The 12,157-nt window shown below is 41.3% G+C and overlaps 1 protein-coding gene across 1 annotated transcript in view; it reads left to right on the forward strand.

The window, feature by feature from the left end:
* Window positions 1-3,754: 3,754 nt before the first annotated feature.
* The window catches only part of lrrtm4l2 (leucine rich repeat transmembrane neuronal 4 like 2), a gene marked incomplete at both ends in the record, with an annotated part of 72,533 nt that continues 64,130 nt past the window's right edge, over window positions 3,755-12,157 (forward strand). The window contains one exon of the mRNA XM_081348564.1: window positions 3,755-4,326. Coding sequence (XP_081204690.1) covers window positions 3,755-4,326 — 572 coding nt within the window. The remainder of the gene's footprint in view (window positions 4,327-12,157) is intronic.

Consider the following 12,157-nt stretch of genomic DNA (forward strand, 5'->3'; position numbering starts at 1 on the left):
AAAAAAAAATTGAATAGGCAAGACCAAACATTTTAATTAACATCAATTAGGCTATAGCCACAGAGGTCTCTTGAGAACATCTCTTTACCTCTTCCAACTCTCTCATCCCAGTCTCGACAGTCAGCTGAGGTCATTTTAAAAAATGGAGAAAGTCTGCCATCTGCTGTTTCGTTTGAGAAACTGCAGCATTTTAAATTTTATGTTTGAAGTGGAGCATGTTTGCTCTTAATTTCATAGTGAACATCACTTTATGTAAAACCTCAAATGTAGTGTATATACCGGTCAAAAGCTTGGAATAATTAAGACATAAAAATAACAATAATAATAATTTATTCATCATATTAGAATGATTTCTGAAGGATCATGTGACAGGAGTAATGATGGAGTAATGATCATGCTTTGATCACAGGAATAAATTACATTTAAAAAAGTATACATTACTGGTTTACTGCATTTTTTACAATATATTTTTTTTGCTGCATTTGTGATCAAATAAAAGTCTTCTTTCAAAAACATGTAAAAAAAAATAATATTAAAAAAATTACCCCTAGTTTACACACTAATGTTTATGCAATAACACAAATTGAAGTGTGGGAAGAAATGTAAAGTCAAAACTCTCATAATTGTGTGTCTACTTTGTATAGATTCAAACTAGTTTATGAAGTGCATCCAATTATGATCCAATGAACATTGCTGAAAGAGCTCAGAGTTAATAAATCAATTTGTCTTTTTATGTAAAGCATAAATGGAGGTCTGTGTTAAAGGTACAATCTGTAATTTTTTCGCAGCTAGAGGTCGCATTTTCAAAACAATAACAAAGACGATGACGCTATGGAGAGTGGAACGATGGGATATGTCGTTTTCACCATCCAGAGATGTATGGAATTCACAAATCATATAAACTATATCAGCTGATAATTTAGTTTTTGTATTAGGCTGCATGTATATTTGATCACACTAGTTTATGTCATCGTAATGAAATTAGCTGCAAGGAACGTGAAATGTAATGCTATATGGGAGAGTGGGGCACAACCTAACGCTTTTTGACTTTCTCAGTTTGTGCAAATCTAGTTTGTTCTAGATTTAAAATCAGTTTGTTCAGAGTATTTATTTTTTCACAGGGCTAGTACAATAATGTTTTTTTTTTTTAATAGAGTGTATACTTTTTTTCTTGATATAACCCGAAAGAATGGAAGTGAAATGTGACAATAGTTGGGGCACATTGTAACATGTGAGGGGTACATTGTAACATAAGTAAGGAATAATTGACGACAGGCCGTTGAATTATTAGAAAAATAATGCACACCTGAGGTGGTAATGCGGTCACGACGCGAAGCGGAGTGGCCGTTCACCTCGGGTGTGCATTATTTTTCTAATAATTCAACGGCCTGAAGTCAATTATTCCGCTTATACTACAGTTACCACACCTCGAAACATTGTTCAGATTACGTATTTCAAGACGTTTGTAAAGTTTTTGTCATTAAAACGCTCTTGTATGTAGGACTAATTTCTTACGCATCTAGCAAACCAATGCCTCCGTTGCGAATTCCAAAACGTCATTTTAGAGTTAGTAACGGAGGTTTGAGCCACTGATAGCAGACTAATGCTGGGACACACGACTAGCTGACACATTCTCTGACTGTTTTCATCGACTGCAGCAGATTTTAAACACCGACTTTGAACACAGACTGAACGCGCTGAACACGCGTTTGGGCATGATCAGACATCAAATTACATTCATAACCGGCCTTAAAGTGTGTCCTCGGCTCGGCTTTATGCAGTTATTAGAGAGAGATGTTGCAATAATGAGACAGAAAAGCATGTGCGTCGATATTATTATTTATTTATTAATTCAATTCGTTTTAATTAATTCGTTCATTCTTTTTTTTTTTTCATTATTGACAGATGACAGTAGACTATAGCCAAAAAAAAAAAAAAAAAAAAGCCTTTTAACAAGTAAGGCCTATCAATAATTATTTATTTGTTATAATATCTGCAATAAAAATCCGTGCTGCAGGACTATCCATTTATTTAGCCTATATTCAGTTTAATTTTCTATTGATTATAGATAGGAATGTCCTTTATTTATTAAAATTAAACTGCATGTTTCCATTGATTGTGAAGCTAGACATTGAAAATTGCAGATCAAGCGCATGCGGCTGCATGTTTTTTCTTGTTATGAATTGTATCCTATTTTCCGTTATTACCGTTAACTGCGCGAAGTGATATGGAACTGTAATGCGGTCAAGACCTGCCTGGAACTACTTTAGCTGTGCGTTTCCCTGAAAATAATGCACACCTAAGAACGTTCATCAACCAATCAGATTCAAGCATTCAACGGCCCTGTAGTATAACAGCTTATAATGCTGTCTGATCTAATAAAATCAAAATATACAAGACAAACTAAAATATTTTCACAATAAAATACAATTATTAACTTTCTCATATAAAATAATGGAATTTTAATTTTTTTTTTTTGAGTTTGACAACAGAAAACAACTATACAACATAGTTCAAAACATAATAATAATGAATATTTTCTGAACATTGACTCTCAGTCTTTATTCTCCTTTTTCTCATGTTTTCTTAATAGAATTCATAAAAGTATAAAATAGAATAGAATAGAATAGTTCTAATAGGAGCGCAACTGAGATTTAAAGCCTGCTAGTGTCTTCTGCTAGAGAAGCATTAAAGAACCATATCAACTGTTTAATAGCATATGGAGATTAAAATAATATCAGATTTGATATTATATATATTTGATATATGCAACTAGTAAATACACTAAAGAAAATGCCTCTGCACTCAATTGGATAGACCTACAACCAATCAGAGCAACGGAGTAAGTGACATATGTTCTTCATTCATGTTTCCGATCAACAAATGCCTTGATCGCGGTTCTCTGTTCCTCTTTTAAAATGAATGCGCTGTCGATATCTTCTATAACAGACGCGATGGCGGAATCTATACATGATGTTTTATAAAGTTCGGGAGGAGCACATTCAATCAATCCAATCAACTTGTCATCAAACAATTACCATGTCTACCCTATCAGCATGAGAGGAAGCATATATTTATTCACTCTGTCAACTCACCTAACATTCCTTGACAGTTTCCAGCATCCCTCCACTCACTCTCGGCTTGTTCTTCCACAGCCAGGAATACGGGGGGAGTACTTTGGGTTCGGGCCGAATACCGAGCTCGGAGCCTCTCCTCGGACAGCACGCCAAATATGCATTTATTCTATCTGACTTATTCGTAAGTGTGAACTCGTGAAATCTCAATTCTCCAGCGGCATTCAACTTTGTTGTAAACGAATTCAACTCAAGCGGTCGTTGGTGTCACAGTGTCTGGTTGTGTTCCCCAGGTCTCCACTAGATGTCCTCCTTACCTTCACGGTGTCTTGCACTTAGAACTTCATCTCCCACAATTCTGTCTGTGAATTACACCCAGGTGTCTGTAGTTTGTAATCACCAGCTGTCTGTCGTTATCCCCTTGTCATTCTTGTATTTAAAGCCCTGTTTGTCTTGTGTTCTTTGTGGATCAATGTTTTATGTCACGCCGCTTCTGTTCCCGTGTTTCCTGCCTAGCCTGTTCACTGTTTTGTATTGAGTCCTGGATATTGAACCCTGCCTGTCTTGACTTCGCTTTTGGATTACCCTAATAAAACTCATCTTACTGCACTTTGGATTTCACCTGCTTTCATCCGTGTGCGGTACGTGACAGATTGATCCACCAAGAAAATCCAAGCAGTATGAGTTCCCGTCGCTATTTCTCCACTGCAAGAGGTGAGCGGAGACAACCACCACCAGATCCGTCTTTCAGTGAGTCCCAACCCAGGATGAACATTTTTGAGTGTTTTGCTCTGTGGGCTCAGAGAACAGACGAAAGATTCATCATCAAGCCCCCTGAGCCTCAGCCCACAGAGAGTTTTGTGTCGGATCACGCACCCCGTCATGATGAGTCCTTCAAGGGGACCCGCTTGGCCAAATTCCGTGGAACTCGGGGAGGTCGTAGAGGAGGCGGGGAGGGTCGGGAGGAGGTCCAGTCCCATTACTCGGTCTGGCCATCTTTCGATGCCGAAATTCCTCCGCCACGGGCTCCACCCAGTCAAGAGTCGTCCACTCGCCATCAGAGACGGCGGAGGAGGAGGAAGTTTCCCGATCCTGACCTCGATCTCGAGACGGTGTCCGTGACCCCGAAGCCCGTGCAACCAGACAAGGTTCCGAAGCCCGTGCACGTGCGGCCGGCTGTCATCTCTAAGACCGTGCACGTGCAGCCGGCTGTTAGTCCGGAGCCAGAGTTTGTTCCTGAGCCGGAGCCAGTGTCTGTTCCTGAGCCGGAGCCAGTGTCTGTTCCTGAGCCGGAGCCAGTGTCTGTTCCTGAGCCGGAGCCAGTGTCTGTTCCTGAGCCGGAGCCAGTGTCTGTTCCTGAGCCGGAGCCAGTGTCTGTTCCTGAGCCGGAGCCAGTGTCTGTTCCTGAGCCGGAGCCAGTGTCTGTTCCTGAGCCGGAGCCAGTGTCTGTTCCTGAGCCGGAGCCAGTGTCTGTTCCTGAGCCGGAGCCAGTGTCTGTTCCTGAGCCTTCAGTGACCGCGACACTGGCTATTATGGCCACAGCCATGGTGTGTGTGTGGGCTTCGCACACATTTGAACCGGTGGTGCTAGTTCCAGTGCCCGAGCCAGTTCCAGTGCCCGAGCCGGTGGTGCCAGTTCCAGTGCCCGAGCCGGTGGTGCCAGTTCCAGTGCCCGAGCCGGTGGTGCCAGTTCCAGTGCCCGAGCCGGTGGTGCCAGTTCCAGTGCCCGAGCCGGTGGTGCCAGTTCCAGTGCCCGAGCCGGTGGTGCCAGTTCCAGTGCCCGAGCCAGTTCCAGTGCCCGAGCCGGTGGTGCCAGTTCCAGTACCCGAGCCGGTGGTGCCAGTTCCACTGCCCGAGTCGGTGGTGCCAGTTCCAGTGCCCGAGTCGGTGGTGCCAGTTCCAGTGCCCGAGCCGGTGGTGCCAGTTCCAGTGCCCGAGCCAGTTCCAGTACCCGAGCCGGTGGTGCCAGTTCCAGTGCCCGAGTCGGTGGTGCGAGTTCCAGTGCCTGAGCCGGTGGTGTCTGAGCCGGTGGTGTCTGAGCCGGTGGTGTCTGAGCCGGTGGTGTCTGAGCCGGTGGTGTCTGAGCCGGTGGTGTCTGAGCCGGTGGTGTCTGAGCCGGTGGTGTCTGAGCCGGTGGTGTCTGAGCCGGTGGTGTCTGTTCCTGAGCCGGTGGTGTCTGTTCCTGGGCCGGTGGTGTCTGTTCCTGAGCCGGTGGTGTCTGTTCCTGAGCCGGTGGTGTCTGTTCCTGAGCCGGTGGTGTCTGTTCCTGAGCCGGTGGTGTCTGAGCCGGTGGTGTCTGTTCCTGGGGCGGTGGAATCTGTTCCTGAGCCGGTGATGTCTGAGCCGGTGGTGTCTGTTCCTGAGCCGGTGCCTGTTCCCTGGACGCCCGAGGGAAAGTCTCCTTCCTGGACGCCCGAGGGAAAGTCTCCGCCCTGGCCGCCCGAGGGAGAGTCTCCGCCCTGGCCGCCCGAGGGAAAGTCTCCGCCCTGGCCGCCCGAGGGAAAGTCTCCGCCCTGGCCGCCCGATGGACTGTCTGCTCCGCCCTGGCCGCCCGATGGACTGTCTGCTCCGCCCTGGCCGCCCGAGGGAAAGTCTGCTCCGCCCTGGCCGCCCGAGGGAAAGTCTGCTCCGCCCTGGCCGCCCGATGGACTGTCTGCTCCGCCCTGGCCGCCCGATGGACTGTCTTCTCCGCCCTGGCCGCCAGATGAACTGTCACTCCCTGTCCCCGTTTCCCTTCATGGACCTGGCCCCCCGTCCCTCCCCCTGATCCTCCACCGTGTCACCTCCCTCCTGAACTTTTGTCTTGTTCCATGTTATGTCTTGGAGTGTCTGGGAGCCACTCCGTAGAAGGGGGGTCATGTCACAGTGTCTGGTTGTGTTCCCCAGGTCTCCACTAGATGTCCTCCTTACCTTCACGGTGTCTTGCACTTAGAACTTCATCTCCCACAATTCTGTCTGTGAATTACACCCAGGTGTCTGTAGTTTGTAATCACCAGCTGTCTGTCGTTATCCCCTTGTCATTCTTGTATTTAAAGCCCTGTTTGTCTTGTGTTCTTTGTGGATCAATGTTTTATGTCACGCCGCTTCTGTTCCCGTGTTTCCTGCCTAGCCTGTTCACTGTTTTGTATTGAGTCCTGGATATTGAACCCTGCCTGTCTTGACTTCGCTTTTGGATTACCCTAATAAAACTCATCTTACTGCACTTTGGATTTCACCTGCTTTCATCCGTGTGCGGTTCGTGACAGTTGGTGACGTACGTTACTGTTGATCATCTGTCCATCATCGTATAAAGACAACCCTGACAATTTGATTGGTCCAAACAGCTCTGGTTCGAGCATAATAGGCTCTATGCACGAACGCTGCTGACATATTTCCGGTAGGATCTCAGCCGGCGTCTTTACTTCCGCATAGCGCATTCTATAGGACAATTCACTTTAATAAAATTCATTTTCTCAGAAACGGAGACAACGATTTTAGAAACTGATTCGCTAGTCGGATTTCGCGTGATATGAGAGAATACTCACCCTCAAAGTTGTCGATGTAGCTCGAAATTTTTAATTTAAAGAACTTCTCTTTCTTACTCATATTTGTGACAGTTAACTGCCTCACAATATTGTTAACATCATTCACGTTAACCGCTGGAAGTTCTTGTAAACAGAGAGTGTAATTTGCCATTATCTCCACCTAATGCAAAAACGGCTTCTGACGCAGCACCGGATGTAACTGGGCGGGCTGAGACAAAACGCGTAAAGCGATCGTGGATAGAGCCAATTGCTCCACAACGGATCAAGCCCAGACGGAACTTCCCGACCTAAAAATGTTGTGGGCGGGGCTAAGTTTGGCTGGCATCCAGGCTAGTGTGGAAGTATTTAAAGGGTAACTAAACCCTAAAACAACTTTTTTTAGTTAATGATCTGTAAGACTGGGGCTTTATTTATGCTGTTCATTGATTCAAGTAATTTGTTTGACATTTGGGTATAAAGTGTTTTTATCCTACAATATATGGTGTAAAAACGTCTGAGTGCTGCCCTCTTCAGGTTGAACGGTGGCTACTGCAGTTGAATTTTCCTATTGGAAGTTGTGGTGCCCTATGACGTAAGAGGTACCAGCTAACCACGCCCCCTGGCCTACAAAGAGACGTGTCTCAGGTGCACACCTCAGATGCATTTTTTGTGCAACACACAGGTCTATAATTTCACATAGACTTGGTCACCAGACTTGATAAAATGTGTTACTGAAGTACAAACAAGTTCAATATACTGTAACTGTATGTGTACAATAAATAATATATATTTATACTTACCTGTTTATTAAAAAACCTGCGAGAGTGGAGTCTCTGTCTACAGATCAATCATACTTCTGGTTTCTACAAGCGGAAACCAAGGATAGCACCAATATTAAGTCACTGGTATGCGACAATGACAAGCCATTATTTAAAACGGGAATTTCTCTGGATTTATAAATCTTTGTGAACTTTTGGGATAATGTAAGTGAACAACTGCATGTTACATATTGTACCTTTAATGTAAGTTGAACACAATAGAAATTATTTTGCAAATTTTCCGAGCTGATCTCATAAAGGGAGTAAACTGTAATGGTGGCTGTTGTAAAAAGCCCATAAAAGTATCCTATATGAATTGTACATTGTGCATGACAGTTTTGACATCATCACTGTTCCAAAAACCAATTTATTTGGTGAAAGAAACTAGATTATTAGAGGACTACTTAATACACTGAGAATACTTTGATTTTTAAATGGATTATTGGTGCAGATTTAAAGGTACACTATGTAATTTTTGTCCCTCTTGCTATTAAAAACAAAACTGTGCATTTTGCGGAAGAACATTCTTTAATAAACCAAATTTAAATGTTGTTACTTTTGAACAAAAAAATGTCATAGTGTGCAGAGGAGCTACTGACTTTTCACGGTGATGTACTACATCTATGATCCACCAGAGTACACTAAACTCCATTTAAAAACCTCATACTCAATCCACAGCAACAGTAAGCACCGAATATGATGCATTTATATTATTTAGCTTTTTTAATGAATGAATGTGGTAAATATATAATCAAGTTGTTAGAACATCAGTCCCAATAGTCATAAACATATTAATCATGTTGATTTTCCCAGCACACAGAAAGCCTTTGCAAACAGTATGATTTTGTGTATGCCCTTTTAACTCAATAAGCAATGCAATGAGAAGGATCTAATTATTGCTACGCTCATCATTGATTTATTCTTATTTTCACATTCAACACTATCATTAAGCAGTACAATCAGAGGCTTTACTTTCACAATTACAAAACCTATAAAATATCTCCAAAGTGTAATTACAGACACAATCCCTCTGGAATCACCTGAGGTTCAGCGTCTCACTCCATGACACAAAGATGATGGTTTACAAATGTGAACACACAACCAATCACCCAGTAGACAACTGTCTTTTTCTCTGGACTTAATTTTGATTATGGGTAATTTAGGTATCAATTTAACTACTAATCCATGCTTAGATTATATATAATCCTTCATTAGCTCTATTAAAGATAGAGCTGTGGATAAAATCTTTTGCCTAATAATAAAGAGCCTGTATATTATTAGGCAAAAGATTTTATCCACAGCGGCGTCTGATCCCCGTGCACAAAAGCACAGTGGGGTTAAAGCACAGGCTGTAACCTGAAACATCCTTTGAGAATGAAAAACTGAATTTATTTTTTCATTCGTTCTACGAGTGTCACCGTCATTTCAGCACTGACACATCTCAACCTTTTAACCCTTTCTTTTCACACGCATAGAACATCCCATATTGGATTTTCGACAGTCAATGCCAGGTTTCTCTTTCTCTCCATCTAATTTCCCCCCAAGCTTTGATCAATTGTTATCACCTTTCTCGCGGATGAAATAGACAGGGATTTGAAGTTCACGTCGACCGCACTGCTCAGACCGCAATCCTCTTTGTAGTGCTTCACTTTAAACTAACAACAGTTTCTACCAACTACTAACCCAACAATCATGTGGCATCTTAAACCAGCCCCAGACTCCTGTAATGACAGCTGACTGGTACACCGACAACTCCAAACAACCATAAATGTCCTACAAAAGCATGAGTGTGTAGCTTCTGGGCATCTAACATTACCAAATGGAATTGCAAAACCCTGCCCAAACCTCATTTTGGCTGACAAGCTTAAACTAAAAATAAATAGATAGTTTAAAGGAACACCGCTGGCCTAGCTTAGCACAAAGACCTGAGGTAAATGGCTCCAGCTAGCATACTGCGCCTAATAAGTGACAAAATAACGCCAACATTTTCCTATTTACATGTTGTGATTTGTATAGTCACTGCGTGTACAAATAACAAGGTCACATGAGACACAGCCATCTTCTAACCGTATACATACTGGGAACTATATTCTCAGAAGGCGAAGCACTGCTACTTGGGCGGAGTTTACCTCAGGTCTTTGTGCTAAGCTAGGCTAGTGGTGGCTACGTAAGACAGAGTTATGGCACGCACGGAGATGAAAAGGGTATGGATGGACTTATCTAACTCTGGGGGGTACGGTGAATAAGCTAAAGTCCCAAAAAGTCGGTGTGTTCCTTTAAATAAATAAATTCATTTAAATAACATGCACTACTGTTCAAAAGATTGTTTACATTTTTTTTTTAAAGAAGTCTCTTATGCTCACCAAGGCTGAATTATTTGGTAAAAAATATAGAAAAACTTTAATATTGCGAAATATTATTGACCTGTAAATTATATGATCAATAAGTTATGTCAACATGTTTTTACACTGCTGTAACGCATCAAAATAAGTTAAGCAATTTCCAAGTTTTTTATAATTTATACAATTTTTTAAGTTAGTTCAATGTAATTTAAGTTGAAATGACTTAAAAATTCAATTTTGCATTATGCAATTTTGAATGTAATTTATTCCTGTGATGTAAAGCTGAATCAGCATCATTACTCCAGGTTTCAGTGTCACATGATCCTTCAGAAATCATTCTAATATGATGATTTGCTTCTCAAGAAACATTTCTGATTATTATCAATGTTGAAAACAGTTGTGCTTCTTCGCATTTCTGCAGAAACCATGATTTTGTTCAGGATTCTTTTATGAATAGAAAGTTCAAAAGAACAGCATTTTGACATAGAAATCTTTTGTAAAAGTGTCTTTACTGTCACTTTCATTAAGCAAGGATGCACTCAACTGAAAACATAGGCTATTCAAATTATAAATATTTCAAATGGCACATCGTATAGCCTTTTTCTACAGAAAAAAAAAAGTATCTTTGTACAGTGAGTATGTTTGACCATTATGATTAATTAAAGTCCTCAAATACTTGAACCGAACATATGATCTGATAATATTATCATTCAAATTGCCATTCTATGGCTGAAGGACAGAGGCTTATTGGTTGAAAGATGACATTAAGGAGATTTCAGTCCATAAACGATTGTTATAAATGTATATAATTCTAAAAACATAGGAAACGGAAACAACAACTTTGCCCAGAACACCAAAACTGAACACCATCTTTCTTCGATTATAATTACCCTTATCATTCTCCATCTTTCCAAAAACAGAGACTGACAGTGAAGACTTTCAGATTCATGAGGTATACAGTCTGGATAATGAATGAGAGGTACATGGGAAAACAGGTCAATGTGAGAAAGTCTAAAAGTGTAAGCTTGTTTTGTAAGGAATTGGGAAAAGGATGTGTGGAAATGAAAGAGTGGGAGCAAGCTGTGGGAATAACATTGAGAAAAAAAGCTCTACTCTACACAACATCACAGAGCTTTGTCAGGATACATTCCACAGTTTCACCTAATTGTCGTTGTAGTAGTTGTTTTCCCACTCACTTCTAAAATTGCCCAAAATTCAAGGTCTGATCAAGGGTTTTCTTGTGACCGCCTGTTGTAAAGTTTTCCTTCTCCCTGGGGTTGGATGATTGCAACAAACTCTGATTATAGCGGTCAAATCGGCACAGATGTGGATCTGTATTGCAAGTTCAATGCAAACGTCAAAAAATGCATAAAAATACACTGTTGCAAAGTAAAGCCACAAACCACATGCTGATACGAGACTAGAGTCCAGCCAATAAAATGATCATTGAGACACTTACAGCACAGCTCAAATAACACATTTTTATTTTGGAGGAATTCATAAGTGCTCTAAACAAAGTGTTGTTGCAAAGTAATGATTTGTAATGTTGCCCTTAGACTTCCATTATAAGTGCATTGCCGAAAACATGATTTTTGTTTGTTATTACAAACTAAGGGATTATTAAAAATATATATATATATATTTGTTGTACTTGACAGCTCTCCATTTGAAATGCTTCAGCATTTATGAACTTGTGCATTGCTGTACAAGTAATTATGTAGAGACGTTGGTTTTTTTATAAGGCTTTGGTGATATTTAAATGGCATCAGTCTAATTACATAAGCAGACGACACAAGTGATGAAGTAAATAGCTAAAAGTTATGTCTCAGGTACCTGTAGAGAACACCTAAACGCTATAGATAATGCATGCTCTGCTGTTCTGCGTCTTGTGGACAGTCTTCAGACAGATGAGCTTGTGAAAATTTCATTAGCCATTAGAAAAGACATGAATGAATGCTTCTACATTCATGCAATATGCATGCAAATAATTTCTGAATAAACCACATGATAATGTAGAGTGAGCCACCCCACATTAGGGAACTTGTAACAGCTAATTTAAGTCACAAAAAGTAGCTCAAATGAAAAACTCGGTTACACTTTATTTCAATGGTCCACTTTAGACAGTTTTCTAACTATAAGTAACTTTGCAACTACATGTCAACTAGCAGTCATTGGAGTATTATTCGCCAGTATTAGTAGACTGAAGGTTAGGGTTAGTAGAATACGCTGACATGGGGTTGCAAAGTTACTTATGGTCCGTATAACGTCTGTTGGAGGACCATACAAATAAAGTGTTAACATATATTAAGCAGACAGTCAACTAATCCTCTAATGACTGCTAGTTGACATGTAGTGACAAAGTTACTTATAGTTAGTAAAATGTCTAATATGGACCACCGAAATAAAGTGTTACCGACAATT

Source organism: Scardinius erythrophthalmus, assembly GCF_964197995.2.
Source record: "Scardinius erythrophthalmus genome assembly, chromosome: 20".
Classification (NCBI taxonomy): Eukaryota; Metazoa; Chordata; class Actinopteri; order Cypriniformes; family Leuciscidae; genus Scardinius; species Scardinius erythrophthalmus.